The sequence below is a fragment of the Mustela erminea genome, chromosome 2 (genome assembly GCF_009829155.1).
Source record: "Mustela erminea isolate mMusErm1 chromosome 2, mMusErm1.Pri, whole genome shotgun sequence".
Lineage (NCBI taxonomy): Eukaryota > Metazoa > Chordata > Mammalia > Carnivora > Mustelidae > Mustela > Mustela erminea.
In genome coordinates this window covers 97259326-97283084 of record NC_045615.1, presented here as the reverse complement: position 1 = coordinate 97283084, position 23759 = coordinate 97259326, and the positions used below count along the sequence as shown (strand labels likewise).

At 55.3% G+C, this 23759-nt stretch overlaps 1 protein-coding gene across 3 annotated transcripts in view; it reads left to right on the top strand.

Moving 5' to 3' along the window:
- CPLX1 (complexin 1) overlaps positions 1-23343 on the top strand; it is a 35578-nt gene extending 12235 nt beyond the window's left edge. For all 3 annotated transcript variants that reach the window (XM_032333519.1, XM_032333521.1, XM_032333518.1), the window contains 2 exons: positions 14725-14900; positions 21321-23343. In XM_032333519.1, coding sequence (XP_032189410.1) covers positions 14725-14900; positions 21321-21518 — 374 coding nt within the window. In that variant the 3' untranslated portion in view covers positions 21519-23343. The remainder of the gene's footprint in view (positions 1-14724; positions 14901-21320) is intronic.
- The last annotated feature ends 416 nt before the right edge of the window (positions 23344-23759 follow it).

Below are 23759 nucleotides of genomic sequence, written 5' to 3'. Positions count from 1 at the left end.
GACTCTGCAAAGTCCTTTATGCTGTTGGTTATTAGAACTCATTCAAGGGGGTCAGCAGGTTAACCCCAGCAGGGTACTAACCTGGTGAGGTGATTGGTTTCAAGTGGGGTTCAGTGGGAAACATTGGCGTGGTGTCACTCTCTTGCCCCCGGAAGGGGGGTGAAACCTGTCCCTTCAGCTGGAGGGCTGCAGGGTCAGCCTGGACTTCACTCTGAGTTCAAGGCACCATCTGCAGATAGTTCCAGGGCTCCCCCATCCTCCTGACAGAGGTGTGGGGTGAGGGTGTAATCTCATCCCGAATGAACGGGATAATACAGAGTCAGCCCACGGGTGCTGTCCCTGCATGTATGCCTCCCTCTCTGCTCCTCGTCGTGTGCTCACTGGGATCAGCTCAGACGTTATTGGATGAGGGGGGTTAGGGGTGGGCACTGAGCTCTCGCAGACCTCCTGCCCCGTGCTCCTTACGTGGCTGTATCAGCCGCAGGGCTGGTACCATTGTGAGCACGTAAACAGTGCCTCTGAAGTGCCAGGCCAGGCAGCGCAAATACACTTCTTTCTTAGAAAGTCTTTGGTCTGCCCCATTGCTAACATAGGGCTCATTTTCCGTTTGCCTAATTTTCTGTGGACGGTTTCTCAGGCTTTCCACACCAGCAAAGCAGCCCTCCCCATAACACTTGGGTGCAGTCAACAGTCCCAGATGGACTGGTTGCTGTGTTTCCTCTGGAGCAGCTGCCCCAGGACCCTGGCACCTCCCACTTGCTCCCACAGGCCCTGGTTGCTGCCCAGGCAGTCACTGGACCCCGGCTGGGTCCTTGGGAGCTTTCTGTGACAGTGCAGACAGGGAGTCTCTGTCTTGTGCCTTCACGCATGGTTGGTTGCAAATAACATTTTAGATTCAAAGAGTTTTGCCCCTCGAATTGTGAAGTTATTTTCCTGTTGTCTCCAGATTCTCAAGTTGCTGTTGAATCATCGATGCTATTCTTATTCCCAGTGCCCTTTATGTGACCTGCTTTTATCTCTTCTCTTGGGAGGCTTGTACGGTTTTTCTCTCCAACCCTGGCATCCCGACGTTTTGGGATTCTCAGTCACCTCCCCTGGACCTTGGTCTCTGTTGCCCCCGTGGCTGCCCCACCGAGGGCTCATCCTCCCTGCCTCGGGGACTCTCCTGCGTGGGTTCTCTGCCTTCTTCTGTGCTCTCTCCTGTCTTTCATCTCTGTGTCTCTTGTTCTACTCTCTGGGATGTCTCCTCAATTTTATTTCCTAACTCTTCAACTGAATTTTTTCTCTCTACATTTATATTTTTAACCTCCAAGAGCTCTTTTGTGTGTTCTAAACTACCCTGTTTAAAGAGTGCCCCGGTCCTTGGTCCTGTCTCTCCTCTCTGGGGCCCTCCAGCCTCTGATTTGGGAGCTGCTTTCATGGTGGAGGCTTTTCTTGGCTGTGCGTTTGTCTTTCCGAGTGTGCTACGAATGCCTGTCTGCCTGTCTCATGTGCTGCAGGGGACCCTGGGCTGCCCTGTGGGACACACATGTGTGTATGACGGGATACCTTGGGGTCCCCACGTATTGGGATCTTTAGGTCTTGTGCAGATGTGTTAGTTCCACTTCTCTAGAAGTGGACCATGTGTGGCAGGACATCAGGGTCTGCAGCAGGACAGTGGATGGGGGGCCCTGGAGGATCTTCTCTTTCCGGAAGCAGAAGTCCACTGAACCCGCTTTGGAGCTGGACCATCACCTCTTGTCCCTGGTGCCTGCATCTGTGGGGCCTGGTTTGGCTTCCCCAGGGACATGACTCCTTGATTCCCCCCTGCGGCTTGGGCGGTGGACTCCGGAGCAGGGAGCCCAGGTCCTCCGTTCAGACCCCAGCCCAGCCTGTGCCGCCCCGCTTTGCGACCCCACAGGCACCTTGGGCTCCGTGGGCGGATCTGCATCCCAGTGGCTCCCTCTGCTCAGGGGGCTGCCGTGTCGGCCATCCCTCCTCTCAGACCTCAATCTCTCATCTCCTCTGCTGTCAGACCTCGTATGGTTATACTTGTAAATGTCTTTACTCCCGTTTCTGGAGGTGCAGAGAGGGGTGTTCCATCATCACGTTTAACCAGCCTCAGTGCACCGTCCCCACATGGGCACGTGTGTGGACCTGGGCACGCGGCCCTGGGTGATCGGAATCAGCCTGGTGTCGGGTCGCCTGGTGTGAGCTTGGTTCTTGGCTGTCGACTTGACTGACACTGACCGATCATCACAGGATCTACCGTCGGATTTACTGCCTTCGTCCCATGAACCAGACCTGCAGATGGGATCTGTCTTGATGAAGCACACACTCGAGTCTGGGGACCGATCAGCAAACATGAAGTCGGGTGCCGTGGCTGGCAGGGACAGGTGCCTGGCAGCTGTAACTCCTAGCAGGAGACCAGTCTTCAGGGGAGCCTGGCAGACAGAAGGATGTGTGGGTGCTGGGATTGCAGGAGGGGTGACCTCTTGGAAGACTGTTGCATCCTCACTGAGGGGAGTACAGACGGTAGAAAGGTGTGCAGAGCTGAAATCCTTCTGACACACCTTCCCCGCCTGCTCTCTGCAGAGACCCCACAGATCTGTGTCCCTGACGAGGCTCGGTAATGCTCCCCACCTGGGATTTCCTCAGCTAGTGCAGGTTGACCAGATAAAATGCTCTCGTTTTAAATTAATTTTTAATTTTAATTTTAATTCATCTTTCATTTACTCAGTGCAATTTTTGATATCTTGTAGTTGCCATATTTATGATCTGTACATCTGAGGTGAACGTCCTGTTATTTACTAACCCTTTCTGTGCTCATAGCTTTGCCATTTAACTCTGTGGCGTCTGGGTGTCTCTGCTGAGCGTTCCCGTAGGCTGGGCAGGGCTTGGGGGTGGGGTTTCCTCGTCGTGGGCTGGGGCTTCCCTCCTCCTGGCGCGTCTGGTACTTTTTCACTGGGTGCCAGACATTCTGAGTTTCACACTGTTGGGTGCTGGATATTTTTGTTTTCCTAAATATATTCGTAAGCTTTTTTCCAGATGTGGTCAGGCGGCTTAGATACTCGGATTCTTTCCTGTCTGATTTTGGGGCTTCATTGGGCAGGGCCAGATCCACCCTTAGTGTGTGGATACTTCCCCCACAGCCCGGCTGTCTGTTTTTCCTGTGCTGACACGCAGGTGCGCCGGCATCCATGGCCTTTTCTGCTCTGGCTATTGGAGCTCTCTCGTTAAGGGGCAGAGATTGTCAAATTGGGTAGAAAGTCAAGACCCAACTTTATGCTACCTAAAAGAAACTCACTTTAAATATAAAGGTGTAAAAAGTAAAAAGATGGATGAGATAAGCCATGCTAATCTTGATCAAAAGAATGCTGGAGTGCACATTGTTAATATCATACAAAGTCGATTTCAGAACAGAGACTATTACCAGGGATGAAGAAGTTCCTCTCCTGTGACAGAGATGCCGACGGATCAGGAGGGCCTAACAGTCTCAACCGTTTCTACCCCGAATTTGAGCTTCAAGGTGCGTTCGTGAAAGCAGACAGGTAGTTTACATGGCAAACAGACAAATTCCCAGGTCGAGGTGGGGATACTCGGTAGTTGCTGGAACAGATAGAAAAGTGACAAGGACGTATGGGACTGAATAGCACCATCCGCGGTCCCAAGCTGATGGATTTCGGAGGACAGTCCCAGCAAGGCTGGAATATGCATCCTCCTCAGACACACAGAGCAGATACGAGCCTGGACTGTGTATAGGGCCATAAAACAAGTCATAGTGAATGTGGAAGAGTTCAGTCACGCCGTCAGCTCTCTGACCGCAGCAGGTGGAACAAGAAACAGATAACAGAAAGATATCTGGAAAGTCCCCCCAAAATACTTGGAAATGAAACATCACACTTCTAAACAACCCATGGGTCTGAGAAGCAATCTAAAGGGAAATTAAAAAAGTATTTTAAACTGAGGGGCTCTGTTGGTAGAATGTCTGCCTTTGGCTCTGGTCATGATCAGGGGTCCCGGGATCGAGCCCTGAATCAGGCTCCCGGCTCAGTGGGGAACCTGCTTCTCCCTCTGCCTCTGTCACTCTCCCTGCTTCAACATGTACTCGCACGCGCGCTCTCTCTCTCTCTCTGACAAATGAATAGATAAAATCTTTTAAAAAAAGGATTGTAAACTGAATGGAAATTTTAAAAAATCAAAATTTCTGGGATTCACTAAAGCTGTGTTTAGAGGGGAATGGGGAGAAAAGAAAACCAAAAACTACCTCTTTAAGATAAAGTCAAACTTGTATCCAAAATCTATAAAGAACTCTTGCTGTCCAGTAAGAAGACCAGCAACCCAATTAAGAGACAGGCAGAAGCTCAAGGCCATGGACATTAGCGCTTACCTTGCAAGTGGGCCAGGCTGGGAAGTCAGGGTCAGCGCAGAGGTGAGGAGTCATGCTGCTTCCAGCTGCCCTAGACATGATGTGTTGAGACAGGCACCCAGCACTGGGGTCCTCCTCCCCAAACCCAGAACCTCAGTCCAGTCTTTTTTTTTTTTTTTTTAAAGATTTTATTCATTTATTTGACAGACAGAAATCACAAGTAGGTGGAGAGGCAAGCAGAGAGAGAGGAGGAAGCAGGCTCCCCAATGAGCAGAGAGCCCAAAGCGGGGCTTGATCCCGGAACCCTGGGATCATGACCTGAGCCGAAAGCAGAGGCTTTAACCCATTGAGCCACCCAGGCGCCCCCTTCAGTCCAGTCTTAAGAAGAACATCATACAGGGGCACCTGGGTGGCTCAGTGGCTGAAAGCCTCTGCCTTCGGCTCAGGTCATGATCTCAGGGTCCTGGGATCGAGCCCCACATCGGGCTCTCTGCTCAGTGGGGAGCCTGCTTCCTCCTCTCTCTCTCTCTGCCTGCCTCTCTGCCTACGTGTGATCTTTCAAATAAATAAATAAAAATCTTAAAAAAAAAAAAAAAGAAGAAGAAGAAGAACATCAGACAAATCCTAATTGTGAGACAAAAATTCCCGAAGTCCTCAGAGCTGTCGAGGTTATCAAATGCAAGGAAAGCCTGGGAAACTGTCAGCCAAGAGGAGTCTAAGGAGATGTCATGTGTGTCCTGGACGCTGGAGCAGAAGGGACATCAGGTAAAAACTAAGGAAGTCTGAGTGCAGCACGGACTTCAGTTAGTAATATCATTATCAATGTGGCTCATTAAGTGTGACAGATCTATCACATTACTGTAACGTGTTAACAGGGCAAACTGGGTGCTGGGTGTGTGGGAACTCTCTGTACTTTCTCCAAAAATTTTCTGTAGATTCAAAATAAAAAGTTAATTTTTGAAAGTGTGCAAAAGCTTTGAATAGCTATTCCAGCAAGAAAGATGTAAAAATAGCAACTAAGCACATACAGAGACACGTCACAGCCCCCTGGACAGTTGAAGCCATGAACAAAGACAACAGTGCATGTGGGCAAGGTCACGGAGAAGTGCAAACCCTTGCTTGGCGCTGCTGGGGCTTTAATATGGTGCAACCACTTTGGAAAACAGTGTGGCGGTTTCCTAAGGCGAGAGCCCTAAGATACCATACAGCTCAGCAGTTCCCTGCCAGGCCTCTGCCCAGGGGAACAGGAAGAACACATCCACACATGGGCAGAGCAATTCAGTCACCAAAGACCCAAACTGGAAGCAACCCAGATGTCCCTCAACAGGGGAAGGGAGATGCCGATCGTGTCCATCCGTATGATGCCTCCCCCCCCCCCCCATGGTAAGAAGTGACAAGCTGTTGGCACGCATGACCGCGCAGGTGGCTCTCCCAGGTACTATGCTCAGGGATGGAAGCAGACCCTGCCTTCCCAGTTACTACCTGTTCTGTGATTCCATTTATACCAAATTCTGGAGAACACACATGAATCTGTAAGAACGGAAAGTAGGTCAGCAGTTGTCTAGGGTGGTTTGGTGGGAGGGATTACAATTATGCCTCCAGAAAGCTGTTTTAAAAATGGGTTGTGTTCGTGAGGACACCTGTCTGCAGTGGCGATGCGGTGAGGGCATGTGGGAACCGTCTGCCTGAGGTCCCCACAGCCTCACCCTTGTCGGAGGTAGGACGGGCCTGGGTCAGGTGGCAATGGACAGGCAGGCCAGGGGTCTCGAAGCCACAGGGCCTCCTCCTGGAGGAGAGCATCAGTGTGCCCTGCTGGCCCCTAGCCTCGAGGGTGGAGGGACACTGGACCGGCTGCCCAGTGTCAGTCCATCTGTCTGTCCATCCGTGGGAGAGGAAAGCAGCGTCAGGTGCCAGGCTTCCCGTGGGACCTCAGAGCTGCTGTAACAGCTGTGGCACGGACAGCATCAGGAGCCTCCCAGTTTTCTAATACAGAACTGACTTTACTTGCCTACAATGGACCCCACAGAGAACAGATTCTGTTTTCCTGTAGAATTCTGCGAGAAAGACCAGCTTCCCTTCCCTAAGCCCGCCTCTGGTTTAGCATTTCCCACTGTTGCAGGGGGGAGCTGGCCCACTGCTCTCTCCCGTGCCAATTTTTGGCATGACTCTTATGGGATTTCACAAAAATAACCTGGGGAATTTCCTTCTTTTTTCTCCTTTCCAAGAACATCTTAAATATCATTGGAATTATCTTTCTTGAATGTTTGAAAGAATCCATCTGTGAATTCTTAGACACAGTTCTCTGTTTTTGACATTTTTTAGAAAATCTGCTTCATTCACGTTTTCGAACGTATTAGGATATAATCTATTATTTGGTCGTATTAATGTCCTCTCAATCTGCAGCAGTTTCCCGTGCGTTTTTCCTAATTCTGGATGTCTTTATGCTTTCCGTCTTTTTGCCCTGAGCAGGCTGCCCTGCGCCGTGCAGCTGCAGACCCTCACCTTGGATCCAGCCCGCCCATCCTCCTCAGCCCCTCCCACCTCCTGTTCTCCTAGGTCCTCTCCCCAGAGGCTCCAAGCCGAGATGTGATTTGCTTTGTGCTCCTGCTGCATTGAGGACACAGGTGTTCGGATCTACATCATGGGCTGCCCTGCCCCCAGGTTTTGCTGGGTCAAGGCCTCCTGGCTCTGCTTCCCAGACTTGGAATAATCCCAGTTTCACTCCTATTTCCTAACTCATTCGTCGTTAGGGAGCTTTACAGTGGTCTGGGAGGTGGGGTTGTTCCCCAGGCCACCTACTGGCGTCCGTGGGATGTGGCCTTAATCCTTCTTTGCTAACGCATTGAGGTTATCTGTGCAGCTTGGCGGGGTTTTTCCAGACATAAGATGATGTGTTGTTTTGAATTTATGCTTCTCTTTTTTACTGTCGTAAAATATTCATAGAATAAAATGTGAAACTCCGACCGTTTTTAAGTGCCCTGTCCGTGGCACATTGTTCAGCAACCGTCCCCACCGTCCACCTCCAGAACGTCCTTGTTTCCCGGACAGTGCTCATCAAACGCTGGCTGCCCGCGCCCCTACCCTAAGCCCCGACTCTCACCGTCCCCTTTATGTCGCTGTGATTTGGCCTACTTGGGGGACCTCCTAGGTGTGGCTCCACTGTACTGGTCCCCTTGTGTCTGGCAAGTTCCACCCCCATGGTACTTTGAGGGTTCATCCTCGTGGTGGCAAGTGTCAGAATGTCCTTCCTATCAAAGGCTGAGTGTTGTCCCCTCGTGTGGCCGGGCCACATGTGGCTGTGCGTCTGTCCATCCATGGACAGCTGGTTATTGTGACTCGTGTTGTCTTCTGTTCTTTTGGGCACGTGCCTGGGAGAACACATGGTGATTCTGTTTTTGGTTCTGAGGACCTGTCACCCTCGGCGACTGCACCGGTCTACACACGGGCTTCCAGTTTCCACACATCCTCACCAAGGCTTGTTTCCTACTTTTTTTTTTTTTTTTTTTAAGATTTATTTATTTTCGCGACAAAGAGCATGAGGGGGGAGGGGTAGAGCCCGACATGGGGCTTGATCCCACAACCCTGAGATGGTGACCGGATCAAGACCAAGTAAGTGTCAGAAGCTTGACTGACCGAGCCACCCAGGCACCCTTCTGTTTCTTTTAAACTGTTATTATTATTATTTTTCAGTAGTCATGGGTGCAAAGTGAGGTCTCACTGTGGCGTAGAACAACATTTGGTTGCTTTTTGTAAACATTCTGTGAATCTGAAAAGGACTCGTGCTATTTTGTTCAAGGTTTAGGTTTGGTGTGATCCTGGTTTGTAACCTGCTGATCATTTTCTGTCTTTAAAGAATCGAGAGACACAGATGTGTTCGTCTGTAGGCCTTCCTCTGCTGGCTTTCCAAACAAGGCAGCTTGACATTCATTTGCTGGCACCCGGCTCTCAGAGTGCACGGTGGTCCCTCACGCTCATGACCACCTAGGGCTCCCTGACCTGGGGGCAGCGTGGCCACATGCCTGTGTGCCCGAGACATTTGCTGAGACATTTGCTGAGGCCGCTGCGGAAACAGCCTGGGGAAACAGCCTGGGGAAACAGCCTGTGGACGTGTGTTCTACAGGGTGGAGTGTTTGTTTTAATAGGAGCGTTGTGGAGGGAGGGGGTGGCAGGGTCGAGGCTCCAGGCTTCCAGGCTCGGGTGCTCTCAATGAGCTGAGAACTGTCACATTGTTTGCACAAACCTCTGGGATGCTGTGACCGCTGGCCTGTCCCCAGAGGGAGAGAGGGCGTGCATCCCCAGCACTCCCAGTGACCCCGGTGCCTTCCGCAGCTCTCTGTTCCTGGGACTCCCGGGGAGGAGCGGGCATTTTCCCTGCGGCACGCAGGTCAGGTCTTCTCGGACAGCTCAACTGCCAGAGGAATCATGATTTGGTCCAAACCCAAACAAAGGAAGAAGGAAGAGTTGGCGTTTTGGCAGGGGGTCCCCAGAATACGCAGGAGGGCAGCAGCTTGGCAGTGTCAAGCAGCCTCGTTGCCGTAAGCCTAGCCTTCAGGAATCCGCAGTCCGCAGAGCCTGACACTTAGGAGAGGTTTGCTGTCTCTGTTAAATATATTCCTGATCATTTGCCGTCTCTCTAATTACCGTGGGTAGAACATTGTTCCATTTGTGTCCCAGCCTGTTATTGACTGGATGGTGCTGACAAAGAATTCGGCAGCTACAAATACCTCGTCTAGCCATTCTGCCGTATTCCGTGATGAGCTGTGGTAGGTTTTCCCCAGATGCTGGGAGTTCTTTAGCAAAGTGACCGTGTCACCAACAAAGGAGGTAGGGGGTGCAGGGGGGGGACTTGGTATCTTCATGACACTCCTTTTATTTTCTTAGGACATTCAGTGGAACTCCAAGGCCCTCTCCTACAGAGGGTGCGAGGCCTCCTGTGTCCTCACACCATCCCTGCAGCCGGAGGCAGGGCAGAGGGACCCAGTGGCAGCTGAGACCCATGTCCTGCCTATCCCACAGGGGTGGGGGTGGCGAGACCTCAGGGGATGTGGTTTTAGTGTGGATGGAGCCCAGCTGGTTAATATTTCCTTTAAGTTCAAGCTTTTCGTCACCTATGTAAAAGATCTCTGTAAGTCAGACTCGTTCACAGAGATTCTTCCCTTATGCCTTCTTCTTGAATTTTTGTAATTTTAGCTTTTACAGTTAGGTCTATGGTGGAGCTTTGTGTAACGAGTGAGGTAAGGGAAGAAATTTACTCATATACTTATTTGCTTGGGGTTATCTACTTGTTGTTGTGCTCCCTGTGAGAAAAATGTCCTTTCCTCATTGAGTTATTTTTGCATCTTTGTCCAAAAAAATCAGCTGAACATATATGGGTGGGTCCATCTCTGGGCTCTGTTCCATCCCATCGACCCGTATGTCCACTCTGTTGTCCATAGCGCACTGTCTTGATTATAGGACGTCTTGAAGTCAAGCATGTAAGTTGTCTAGAGCTGTTCACCTTTTGCAAAGATGTTTTTTCTATTCTAGGTCTTCTTCCATTTCCACATGAATTTAGAATCAGCTGGCAAATTTGTTCGAAAAAGCTTGCTTGCATTTCCTTGGGATTGCACTGCATATACAGACCAGCCCAGAGAAGGCTGACGTCCCAGCAGCCCTGTGTCCTCGAACGTGGTACACCCCTCCATTCACTCTGGTCTTCTTTAATTCCTCTCAACAGTTCTGTGGCTTTAGGTAAAGCAGACTTGCACATCTATTAAGAACAGAGGCATAGATATTTTATGTTTTTGTCAGTATTTTTAATGGGATTATTTTAAAATTTCATTTTCCAGTTGTTGGCTGTTCGTATATAAAAAAATCCATTTATTGCTTATTAATCTTATATCTGGTGACCGTGCTAAGATCATGTATTGGTTCTAGCAGAGGTTTTTTGATGTCGTTTATTAATAAGGGCAACTTCTTCCCTATTAACCTTCATGCCTTCTCTTTCTTTTCTTGCCTTAGTGCAGGGACTAAGTCCTTTAGTGCAAAGATGAGTGGGATCAGTGAAAGCGAGCTTCCTTTGCTCACTGCTGAGCCAAGAGAACAGTGTTTTAGTATTTCATCAGGACTAGGACATGAGCAGTAGAGTTTGCTGAGATTTTATCTGTGGCTGAGTGCATGATACATTTCCTTTACAATTTTAGTTTGTTATTTGCCCCATATCTATTGAGCACGCAGACATGCTAGACACAGCTCTAGGTTGAGGGGTCGCAGCCACAAGCTGGTCGGTCCTTGCTCTCGTCGAGCTCACTTTCTGTTGGCAGAGACTGACAAGAAAAAGCAAGCAAACAAATTTAAATATCATTTCAATAATGGTACCTGTGGGGACACAAACCTGGCCAATTGAGGACTGTTTTCTCTTCCCTCATTTTTATTTTGGGTTCATATTCAGATCTGTAATTTGTGGTGTCACCTCAGAATTTGTGGTGTCACCTTAGAGTCCTGGGTCATGCTTCCTCACCAAAAACTTACCCCAGCCCTGTTTAGGGAAAGCTGGTTCTTTCTCCAGGCTTCTGAGGCCCCGCCTCCATCACCAGCCATGTGTCCAAGTCCTGGGTGGGTGTGTTTGTGGGGCGGTGGATGGGCTGTCCTCTTTGATCCCGATTTCTGTATCACAGCGCAGCTCGTAAGGGCTGTGTGCTCGGGCCATTTTCTTCTTGGTTCTTTTCCTGGTGTCTGTCCTGGCCTTTAGGGCATCTTTAGCTTTTCTATATGCAAAACTCTTAGCTTGTCACATTTCACAGAATTTCCTTTTTAACTCTTGGGGCTGCGACTGAGACTCACTCTGGGGAGAAACGAAAGCTTCATTATGCAATCTCCCCAGCCACGAACATGACAAGTATCTGTATTTATTTAGAATAGTTTAGTTTTCCACTAAATTTTGTAATTTTCCCATAGATTTATTTCAAGATAAAAAGTACTTTCCACTTTTAAAAAATTGACTTTAATGTAAATATCACATGGTATCCTGGAATGGGAAAGGGCATTAGTGGGGACAGCAGTGACATTAAATAGTCTGTAGGTTGCTTCCCAGTGTTGCCCCTGTGACGATTTCATTAGCTGTGGTGAATGTATCATAGCAAACCTTAGAAGACGCTGGCCAGGGGCGTGTAGGAGCCCTTGTACCTGTGTGACATCTGTAAATCTAAAACTATTTCCAGATGAAGTTTTAAAAGTCAACAGTAACTTATATGTTACTTAAATACACATAATTTGAAGTATGTGTAACATACCACAAGTGAACGCATCCATGGTAGTGACCACTCTTATACGGGTGACCAGTGCGCACGAGTGGCCCCAGAAAAGCCTGTCTGGGTTAGGATGAGGGGGTGCCCCTCCCTGCGCTCCTGCCCCCACGGAGACAGCATGGGGCCCGGCTGTGGGACCCCGAGCACAGAGTCCACCTCCCTTTTGCAGTCAGAGACCTGGACCTTGGAGTTGGGGGAGAATGGCTCCGTGTCTGTTTTTTCATCTGTGAGGGCGGTGGGCCGCTAAGGGGCCGGGCACCCCACCCCTCCCCGCCAGCTCCCATGCTGGGACCAAGCTTGCTGCAGTTTCTGCTCTGGTGCTGGGCACTCTTCTAATTCCCAGCCCGCTGGGTCTTCCGGAGGCATGTTCTGCGCAGCAGTGGAGACCATGCTGGGGAGGCTGGGGGCCAGGGAAGCTCGCCAAATGGCCCTGTGGACGCCTCCAGGCCGGGTGCCATGCCGGCAATGAGGGCTTTGCAGCCAGCTGGTGTGGCACAAATCCATTCCACTGTGGAGTGACCTCGGGTCCCCTCACCCCTGGCCTTGGGGAGGCCAAACAGGCCCCCAGAGCTGCCCCTCCATCCGATGGGCCAGGCCCTCCCTTGACTTCCCTAAGCCTCAGGCCAAATGGATCAGACCAGAGCTCAACTGAGGGCCAGAAGAAGACACCAGGAACCCTGAGGAGTCCCTGAAACTCAGAGCCAGAAGGGCCCTGGACAACACCCCGCCCCCCACCACCAGGCCCACCCTAACATGGCAGAGCTCAGCACACAGCTGGCGCTCAGTAGATGCCTTTTTCATCACTAGCTCTATAGCTCATGTGCTGTATTGGAGAAGCAAGCGCAGCCCACCCCCCGCCCTCCCCCAGCTGTCCCACACCTTCCTTCCCAGGAGGGAGAGGGGGGACACCAGGTCACCAGCTCGGCTTTGGGTATTTTTTTTAAGAGGATTTTATTTGTTTGTTTATTTCAGAGTGTGTGAGTAGGGGAAAGAGGGGGTGGGGGGACAGGAGGGGGAAGGCATCTCAAGGAGACTCCGTGCTGAGATCGTGACCTGAGCCGAAACCAAGTCAGACGCTTGACTGACTGAGCCCCCCAGGCATCTCCCCCAATTCTGCTTGAGTACACCAGACTCTCTCAGGAGGGAGGAAGAGCAGTTGGTCACTCTCACTTTAGTGTGAATTAGCGAGTTCAAGAGGGAGGGTTACAGAAAAGTGGGACTTGGCACTGTTCGGAAAACTGTAGCTGCTCCCTGGACTGTGGGGTTTGCTCCTGCCTCCTCCACACTTGCCAGAGACGACTGCCACGCAGGAGGCAGAGAGATCCTGCTTGCTTCTCTGGGCAACTACTAGCAGAGTGTAGAAGTGACTCTCCTCTATGACCTGCTTTTCCTTGAATCAGTGGCTTCCTATCGGCTTTATCAAACTGGGCAGGTGTTTCTGAAAACAGACCCTGAGGTTTTAGTTTTCTGTTAGTCCGGATCTGTGCCAAGTGCCCAGTACAGGAGGGCTCCCTGACCTCACAGTGACATGGTGGCCTTGGCGCCCCACACTCAAGACGCTGTGGGAGTTTCTAGCAGCTAGGAAGGCCCACGGGGGGTGGGCATGGCCCGGCCTGATGAACGTCTAGTTCTCAGCCCGGAACACTCAACCAAAGAGTTGTTCTTTCTCTTTCTCTCTCTTTTTAAAGATTATTTATTTATTTATTTATTCATTTATTTATTCAATAGAGAAAGAGAGAGAGAGCGCACTAGCAGGGGCAGCGGCAGGCAGAGGGAGAAGCAGACTCCTGCTGAGCAGGAAGCCTGAGGTGGGACTCCATTCCAGGACCCTGGGATCAGGACCCAAGCCGAAGGCAGACGCTTAACAACTAAGCTGCCCAGGCACCCCCCAAGAGTTGTTCTCTTGCCATCAACAGCGAGTGGTCTTGCAAATGACTTCCTCCACTCACACGGTTGGGCTCAGTCCTGAGTAACTGGCGGGGACAGTGTATGCCCAGAGAGCAGTCGGAAAGGGAGTGTCTCCAGGCTCAGGACTGCATAGACCTGTGCGGGAGCCGAGGAGGATGACCGTCTGGGAGAGCCAAGACGTGGAGGTGGGGACTCAGAACCCAGAGTTACTGAATTTAGGGAGAAGGGGGCAGTACGGAGTTGGGAGGGGACCCTTCTGGAGGGGGGCAGTGACATTCGTGCCCGCCTGCATGGACTTGACTGAGGGGGTTCTGTGCATTTCCACCTCACGGTTTATGGCCAAGGCATGGGCGCAGCTGCCTGCGCAGCTGTGGGTCATCACAGGGTTGGAGGCCAGAGGCCAGAGGCCAACAGAAGGGTGTGTGGAGGAAGCATGCAGGCGTGATGGGGACACTGCCTCGCTCCTACTGGCCAAGCAGGGGCGCCCCAAGGAGCTGACCGCCCCTGGCTGAAGTCCCCCCCACTAATCCCCCCCCCCCCCCGCTCCCGACAATGCCTTCAATGTGGGACGGCTCTGCTCCCAGGAGCCATGGAAGGGCTGGGCTCGCCGCCGTGCCCGCTGAGCTGGAGCAGTAATTACATGTCTCTGTCCTGTGGGCCGAGTCCCAGAGGGCGTCCGGGGGTGTTTGTTGTTGCCTGTGAATCAGGAGCTCATGAGAAAAGTGGTGGCTGGTGCGGCAGAGAAATTAGGGCCTTGGTGCTCCGACATACAGCCTCCAGCCGAGCCCCTGCCCGTGAGCCTCTGGACACCTCGGCCCCGGGCTGCTCCCCAGCCAGGTGTTCATGCCTTCAGACCAGCCTTCCACCACCTTCTGGAGGCCGAGCTTCTGGACACAAGACCCGGAGCAGACATGCCAGCCCCGGCCACACAGACACGGCCACACACAGACGGGCAGACGCACGCACATGTAATCACACTTCCCTGCTGGCACAGACCTCCTCCCTCCCCCAACGCGCACAGGCCAGGCTTCCCTCTGGGTGGAATCCGCCAGAACCGGCAGGGGCCAGCACCAGGAGGGAAGGAGCAGAGATGGAGGGGACCCGAGCCTGGGGGCTGGACCCTCGGTAGGCAGCAGCAGCTGACAGGGGAAGCTGGCCTGACTCACCACCCTCTGTCCCCAGGGGCCACAAAGGACATGGGGAAGATGCTTGGAGGCGATGAGGAGAAGGACCCAGATGCAGCCAAGAAGGAGGAGGAGCGCCAGGAGGCCCTGCGTCAGGAGGAGGAGGAGCGCAAGGCCAAGTATGCCAAGATGGAGGCCGAGCGTGAGGCCATGCGCCAGGGCATCCGAGACAAGGTGGGCGCGGGGCACAGGGATGATGGGACTCTGGACAGGGCACCCCACCCCTAACCCCCCTGGACCAGGCCTCTCTCCACTCACTCCTTGGCCTGGTTCCTTGAAACAGACCTTTGCTTGGTCCGCTCCCAAGCTCCGGGAGGTGGTGCAAGGGGATGGGAGGGGGGCAGAGAGGTCTGCACACCCCCAGGAACCCATGTCTGCTGCACAGGCCCGCCAGAGTTAGGGCTCACCCTGTGGGACACCAAGTCTTTCCTGCTCTCCACAGTGGGCCTGGGTCCCCTCCTCATGGCAGGGTCTCCCAGACTTTCTGGGCCCAACGGTGGTTTCTGCAGGAGAAAGCCTCCCATCTGGCTCCTCCTGGAGCTGTCCCCTCAAACTGCCTCCCCAGGCCTCTAGGGAGACACCCCCCACCCAGAGTGGGTAGGTGCCGGGCTGCCCAGGGAAGGGGGCTCTCAGGCAGGCCCTGGGTGGGGCAGTCATCAGGATTAGGGGAACGCACCTGAGCAGCCACAGAGGGTCCTCATAGCTTCTGAGGTTCGCAACAGAACGTTGGGGGAAACGGGTCTGTAGACTGAGGTCTGGCTTGGGGGGGGGCCTTGGGCTGGCAACCACAGTCTTTCTGGGGATCATCGGGGCTACCTTCCCCAGCAAGTGCGGCAATGAGTGAAAGCATTGTGCCAGGCACAGACGGGGCAATCGAGGCCCAGGGGGGAGGGTGCAAGCGAGGCTGAGCTGGCAGCAGGTCACACACTCAGCACAGTGCTGAAACACCGGGGGTCCATGCCCCCAAGGGCCCACCCTCTGTGGCCCATCCAGCAGCTGGGTTGGAAGTGTGGGAGAGAGGGCACGTGCTGGGGGAGCTGATCCAACCCCACCTGGGGGAGCCAGGCTGGGGGCGGGGTGAGGAGATGGGGCCTTCCCCTGGGGACCTGGGAGTCCACCCAAGGTCTTCAAGGCCACCCTGTCCCCAAGCTCCCACCTCCATGAGAGATGCCTACAGCCTGGCGGTCGCTGGGTCCAGGTGCCTGGGTAGGAGACTCGGTGGGGGGGTGTTGCCTTGCTGGTTCCTTCCTGCCCCTCACCCCGATGACCCTGGCTCTGGGTTCTGAGAGAGACATTCCCAGACGCTGTAGATAAAACCTGCCGGTAGGGGACTGGGTCTCCTCAGGAGATGTCTGTGGTCCCTGGCCCTGGACCATCTGATATGCCCAGGCTGCTGGATCTAGAGCCTAGACCCCGGTATCTTCCCACCTGCCGAGTGCTGCCTCAGTGTACCCAGGGAGGGCCGTCCCCACCCATGAGGTAGGGGCCAGGCCTCCCAAGGTGGGGTGGCATAGCCGGGGTGCCTGCACACCTCTAGGCTACACGGGGCCCCCACATTGACAGGGATGGGGGACCGCAGACCTCAACATCCCACCACTGGTCACAGGACACCTCTTCTGGGGAGCCCCAGAGAGCTCCAGCTGGTTTTGCTGTGAGAACCCCTGACAAGCACCTGCTGCCTCCTGGGTCAGGCAGCCCAGGCTGGGAGGGGTCATCCCTGTAGGGGTCAGGAACAGGGGGATGCTGCAGAAGGGGAGGAATCAAGAGACGGAGACAGATAGATGCCCAGGCAGAGAAGGCTGGAGCAGCTGTGCTCTGAAGCCTGTCTGTCTCTCTGTCCGTCTGTTTGTGCACTCGGTGATGGGTCCTGGGGGATCTGCCCTTGAGCCTCACAAAGAGGTCACAGTGTTTGGACAGGGCTTGGAGCCCTGGGGTGTGCAGTGGGGGCGTCTCCCCCATCAGGAGGCAGATGCCAAGTGAACCCCTTCCCCTGAGCCCCCACCTGGCCTGCAGGGACTCAAGTGCTGTTGGTGAGAGATCATGAGCTCAATAGGCTCCAACTCATTTTATCTTTAACATGGAAACCCCTTCTGTCCCTCCTCACTTCAGACTGCCCCTGGGCTCCTGTTTCATCCTGGGCCCCAGCCCCAGGCTTGTGCTGACTTGTGCCCATTGCACCTGGGCCTCCTTGGGTCCATGTTGCCAGTGCCCCAGGGCCTTTGCTTGGTTGCTTCTCCCTGGATGTCTCCCGAGGCTCCTCCCTCCCAACTCCACCCTCCACACAATCCTCCCCCACTCCTGCTTTCTTTTGCTCCCCAAACCTACTTTGATCTGACCCACTCCTATTTTTCACTTGTTTGCTGTTCATTGCCCACCCCCACATGGCTGGTGGAAGCTTTGGCTATTTGTGTCTGGCTCTGTACCTGTCGGCTAAAACAGAGCCCAGCCCAATAGGTGCCCTGCCAGAGAGTGAGTGAGGGAGTGGGTACTCGAGTGAGCATGAGCTCAGGGTCCTCTTCCTCCTTGTGGGGATCTGGTGGGAGCTGTCACAGAAAGAGGCCTGGGGGAAGTGGGAGGTGCCTCCTCCATGAGAGCAGCAGGTGTCTCGCTGCTCCATGGACAAGCAATACTCAGGGAGCTCTCCCAAGGATGGACTCTGTCCTCCAGACCCCAGGCTTGGGGTGGCTCTGTGGAGAGCCACATCCCTTGGAAGAGCCTCAGGACCCCCTCTCTCCCCACATGAGCACCCCTACCCCGGATCCCCTTGGCTGGGTGCCTTCAGCTTTTCTGCCACCCCTGGAGGCTGGGTCTCGCCCCTGCCCAGTGGAGGACTCTTTCCCGTGCACATCTGGGTTCTGTTCCCATGGGCCCAGTGGGGCACGGTGGCATCGGCTGAACCCAGGGGCAGGGGTCAGAACACCAGGGGCTCTGACCTTACCTGGCAGCCTAATCATTCTTCCAGCTATTGTGGGATTAGATAGGATGAGTGGGACTGTCCCCAGAGGGTCCACCTGCAGGGAAGGCATGGGTGTGGGGACACCTGTTGGGGTCCACCTGGACACCACAAACTCCGTCTGCAAGGCAGGAGCCTTTCCTATGTGGCTACAGAGATAAATGAGACAGTGGTCACCTGGCCAGGAACTGGGTAGGGGGTGGTGCTGGTGCTGGGCAGATGGGGACGATGGTCTGTCCCTCCATACATGAGTCAGAGGCAACTCAGTAAGGGGTCTGACATGTTTTGGATGCTGGAGCCCCAGAAGGCCCAGGTTGTCCCAGTGCCACCATTCCAACCTCCAGAATGTGGCCCCTCCTATGAGCTCCAGGGCCCTGTGAAAATGGAGGAAGCTCAGAGTCCGAGTGGAGGCTGTGTGCTGATGGTGTGGGGTGCAGGGCTGGAGCTGACCCCCTTGCTGAGTGAGTGAGGGCAGGGCACCTGCCTGCGTGGGGGGATCCCCTATTCCCTGCTGTACCTATAGCACCATTGAGACACCTAGCCCCCAGGTCCTGCCCCTGAGAGGTCTGTCTGCCACTCAAGGCCCCTGGGTTCTCTGCAGAGCCCTCTTCCACTGGCCCATGTAACCACTTTTTTCCTCTTCCCCACAGGTGGGAACCCTGAACCCTCTTCAGGTGTGGCTCCCCCAGGTTACGCTCTCTGACCCCCAGGCACCAGACGTGGCTTCCTCCAGTCCTCCCCTGGCGCCATGTACCCCTAGGCTTCCTGGGGGCTGGTCAGAAAAGGAGCTGCTCAGTCCAGGGTGGCCCCCAGATGGGTGGGGGGGCCATCAGATGGCGGACGTAGGGGCCAGGGTCACGTATCCTCTGGGGCACCCAGGTCCCTCGGCGACCTCATCCAAGGAAAGCAGAAACAGCCTTTTAGGATGTCTCACCTTAGGGCTGGTGGGCATAACTTCCTTCTCCCGACCCCATCGCTGTGTACCTGTGAGATTGACTCACCTGTGCTTATTTGCCTATGTGCTGCCTGGTTTGCATATGCATTTCCTGATTTGCATACTCGCCTGGTTTGCATGCCCACCACCAGGTTTGGAGACCCTCAGTTTTGAGCCACAACCACCCTCCTCCCAGCACCATGCTGGTGGATCTCAGACCACCAGGTCCCCCACATCCCCTTGGGATCACTCAAGGCTTAGTCTGAGGTTTGTGGTCAAAGTAACAAGCAAATATGTGATTGCCGATTGTTTGTTGTTTGGGAATGTTACAGATCCTCACTTAATTAGCACCAGGCTCCTCCCAGCCACTGGGTGTGCGGTGGGACCCTGCTATCTCCGTAGTTGGTGTGGAGGCTGGGCACCTCCAGTGGGTGCCTGGACTGTCTGTAGCTGGACATTTGTGTCTGGAGCAGCTCCCAGCCAGGTCCCACTGGAGCCCAGCTCAGGAGTCCCTCCCCTAACATGGTGACCTTTAGGCGGAGCCCGGGGACCTAATCCTTGGAATGACTTTGAGTTTTACTGGAGTGACTGGGCTGGAGTCCAGGGTCTCCTTTGGGGGCACCAGAGGGGACAGCGCCAACACAGTGCTGGGCCAGAGCCTGCCTCTCCAGACGGAGAGATTCCTCTGCTCAGCTGCACTGTGTGCTCTTGCCATAGCATGCGTGTCCCCTGAGCACAGGTGGTGAGCGTGAGTGCAGGCTCCTGGGCCCGGCCCCAAGACTGACACCCCCAGCGCATGAATGTTCCTGCCGCGTGCATAGCCGTCTGGCTGGAGAAGTCTGCTGGAGTCTGTGTTCCTGGCTGGAGGGAAGCTCTCTCTGGTCTGACCTAGTTTCTGGCAGTGTCTCTCTCCCCTGCCCACGTTCCACCCCACAGGCCTCCAAGCCACATGTCCTTCCTTCCCCTTCCAAGCCTAGGGGCCACTCCCTCCACCAGGACTTTGTCCCAGAGTGGTGACCCAGGGAGAGAGCATGAGCTCCTTGTGTAAGGGAGTGCCTAGTATCTGGCCAGTTTGTCACACTCTGTGCCTTTGTCTGACCTGACATCAGGGCTCAGTAGGAAGGGCCCTCTGGTCCATGTGCCCACTGCCCAAGGTGTTCTCTGGGTGCCCCCAACAGCCCCGCATTCCTTTCTCTGTCTGGCAGGTGCCCAATGAGGCCCTGGGCTGTGCTGTGTCACAGGGGGCCAGAGAGCATGGCTTCCTCCTCTGACCTCTGCTGAAGGTGGCCATCGATTCCCCCATGCCTGAAGCCACCAGCAGGCTCAGGGAGCAGACAGAGGCAGAGGTTGCCGCCTGTGTCTTCAGCAGGCTGGGGTTAGGACACAGCCAGTTCCCCTGAAATCTGGAAGCAGAGGGAAGGTCCTTCCTGGAGAGTCGGCACTTCCCTCCTCCCCACCAGCCCCAAAGCAGAAGATGGGCTGGCAAAGAGAGATGAGTGAGCAGTGGGGTCAGTCCTCCCCCTGGGCAGAAACACCTTCTCCCCAAGGCCGGTGATCATGCCTGTGTGCTCCCCAGTAGAAATCTGGAGTCTGTGGATAAACCCTGCCCCCATACACTGTCCCCAGTTGTCCCTCTTTACCCATATTAATGTTTCAGCTCCTGTGTGCTCATGTGTGACTCAGAACCTCAGACCTGCCTAAGGGGTGCCCTCTTTCCAGCTTGAGTGGGTCCCAAGCTTGGCCCATCAGAGAGACGTGAGTCCAGCATGACCCCACCCAGTTCCCACCAGCCCTGAGGCAGGAGGCCTCTTGGTGACCAGAGACTCATCTTCCTCAATCCTGTGGGGCTAGGATGGTTCAGTGCTGGTTCCTGCAGGGCTAGTGGTGGGCCTGGGGGTAGGGAACATGTATTGGTCTCTTTGAAACTTACTGTCTCAGTTCTAGAGGCCAGAAGTCCACAATCAGGATGTGGGCAGGGCTCCCTCCTTCTGAAACCTGCAGGGGAGAACCCTTCCTCATCTCCTGTGGCTGCTCCGGGCAGTGCTCAGGGTCCTTGGCTTGTAATCAGCCTTTCTCCACTTTCCTATGGCTTTCTCTGTCCTTGCTTTTCTTCCACAAGGAAACTCTCCCTGGATTTAGGGCCCAGGAAGATCTCCTTACCTTAATAACATCTGCAAAGGCCCTATTTCCAAATAAGGCTGCATTCTAAGGTTCCAGGTGACATGAACTTTGGGGGGACACCATTCTACCCACTACGGAGGGGAAATTGGAAATGGGGGCCCAGGGGTGCCCAGGAGTGTTGGCTGAGCACAAGCCTGGGTGGGGCTCCAGAGCTGCCATCTAGAGCTGCCACTGTGCAAAGTCTGCTGGCTATCCAGGCCATCTGGGGAGATGGGCCAGGCCTGAGTTGTGAGCACCTCTCACCTGACTGGGGACCTAGGCTGAGTGGGCCTGCCAGCCACGGAGCAGTGGGCTCTTTACCAGACAGCTCCTGGACCACAGCCCCTGCCTCCCGGGAAGGCGAGGCAGGACGGCAGCGGGGAGGGCTGGGGGTGGGGCAGGGACACCGATAGGGACCGCCCCCCTGCTTCCGCCACAGCGCCACAACAAGCCCTCCCCCCCAAGCCCGGCTTCCTCTGTCGCCGCACACTCCGTGGGGGGCTGGGACACCTGCTGACCCGGCTGCCCCCCTCTCCTCCCCACCCAGTACGGTATCAAGAAGAAGGAGGAGCGCGAGGCGGAGGCCCAGGCCGCCATGGAGGCCAATTCGGAGGGCAGCCTGACAAGGCCCAAGAAGGCCATCCCCCCGGGCTGTGGGGACGAGCCAGAGGAGGAGGACGAGAGCATCCTGGACACGGTCATCAAGTACCTGCCCGGGCCACTGCAGGACATGTTCAAGAAGTAGCGACCCTGCGCTGGACGGCAGCCTGCCCGCGCCCGGAGCCCCCAACCCCATCGCCCCGATCTCCCATTTAGCCCCTGCCCGTGCCCTCCGGAGGCCCCTGAAGGGATGTCGGGAGCAGAGTGCAGCCCCCCAACGCCAATATAAGCCATAGTCCTAGATCTGTCAGCCCCTGTCCCCCTCACACCTCGGGAGCCTACGCACCTCTCACTCCCCCCCTCTCCCAGCACCACCATCGCCACCGCCCCCGGGGGTAGGGGCGACCGCCCCTCCCCTGGATCCCTGCGGTCTGTGCTGCGGGCGCCCGGCCCCCCACCCACCCCCCGCCCCCGGGACCAGCCCACGTGCTCCTCTGGGTTGGACCCTCCCCCAGAGCCTGGGAAGTCCCTTACTGCTCCCGCCCTTCACACCCACCCCGCAGTGCCCAAGGCCAGGGCCACCGAAAGGGCCAGCCTCTCGACCAACCCTGGGTGCGCCGTCCCTGCGTTGGTGGGCGCTTGTCCGGTCCCAAACTCAGGAGCACAGCCATAGTGGGGGGAAGGCGGGCGTGCAGGCTGGGAGAGGAGCTGGGAGGGGCGAGCAGCCTCACCCTTGGGACAGGGGTGGGAAGACCACCCTCCCTGCGGTTACACCTGGGCTGCAGGATCTCTAATCTTCCTGCTGAAGGTTGCCCACCTCCACCGGCCCCCCTTCACATTCATTGTCCATCTGTCTCTCCCTGTCCTTCACTCTCCCTTCTCGGCCCACTCCTCTGGAAGGCTTTGCTTCTTAGAAATACCAGGACCCGGTTCTCTTCTAAACTGAGGGAAACAAAGCAATAGGCCTAGGGGGAGATTTCTCACCCCCCCCCCCACCTGCCCCCCCCCCCCCCCCCCGCCGCCCAGTGCGGAATACACGCTGACCCTCACACACCCCTGTAACTCTGCCCCGGAGTTCGGAGTCCGAGGGCCCGGCCACCCCCCTCCCTGGCTGCCACCTCTGATCTAACCCCTGGAGGCTGCTCTGAATGGGGGGATCCCCTGCCGCCTCCCTCTGCACCCCGCCGTCCCCCTCCCACCCACCCCCCCGCCCCAGCGCTGGGAGGAGACGCAGAGCCCTCGCAGGAGTGCGTGCATCTGGAGAGGAGTGTGGAGACAAAGGCCGCCCCTGGCCTCTTCCGCAGGGTGCAGGCCCCCCGAGGTGGGGCCTGCCAGGAGGCCTTACGATCGGTGGAGGCGGAGTTTGACGGGTACCACCGCGGGCCTCCCGAACCTTCCTTGTTCCTTCATCCTTGTTTTCCTTTGCATCACGATCTGTTGAATCTCAGGTAAATGAGGTCTTACGTGTTTGGGGAGTTTCATCGTGACAGAGCCCGTTGACTCGGTGCTCGGGCCCCTTTCTGTCCCGATCACTAATTCATGGTGTCCACGTGTTGCGGGCCCGGGGCACGGCCCCCGTCGCTCTTTAGAGAAGCCATATCAATAGACCGCAATACTAACCGCGCGCCCCTGCTCTGCGACGGGAGTGCGTGTGCCCGCGCCCCCGCGCCGCCCCGCTGCGCCCCCGCGCCTCCGGCGTCCTCCTTGACTCCTCCTGGTCCCACGTCTTTTTTAAATGCCTGTTTTCACACTTTGAAAAGCCAGCTCTGAGCAGACAGGGCGTTGTCTCGTAGAAACCCCGCATCCCGTTCCCAGCGCATGGGGCGCCCGGAGCAGCTGAGCTTAGCGTAGACTGTGGGTGTCGTCCGTCCTTCTGTCTTTGCGCCTGCGCCTCCTCCTGCATGTCGGAGGCCGTCGCGTGTGTAGTCTCTGGATGGAATCACAGCCAATAAAACACCACAGTGATTTCATTCCGTGTGGCCCTTCTCTCCCGACTCCTGATCCTGCCTAGGCAGCCTGGGGTCCCCACTGGAGGGGCTGGACCCTGCTGGACAGATCTACTTCCACGTCCTGCCAGATAGGAAGCACCTTCCCCTGTCACTGGGACAACAGCAGGGTCTCACCACACCCTGACCCAGGTCCCCCCCTGCTCTCTAAGGCAGCCCTAGGGTACCCATCTAAGAGGCAGACCCACCCCTTTGGGCTCCCTTCCTTCCTCTTCCCTGCCCCCTCCCTCCATGAATCTCCCACCTTCACAGACCCCTTGACAGTCCTTGCCTTCCCCACAGATATGCCAGGCCCTTGAGGGTCCAGCTCCCACTGTGCTGGGCACACTTTTGGCCAACCCCCACCACCCTAAACTCCTTCACAGTCTCTAGTCTGTCCT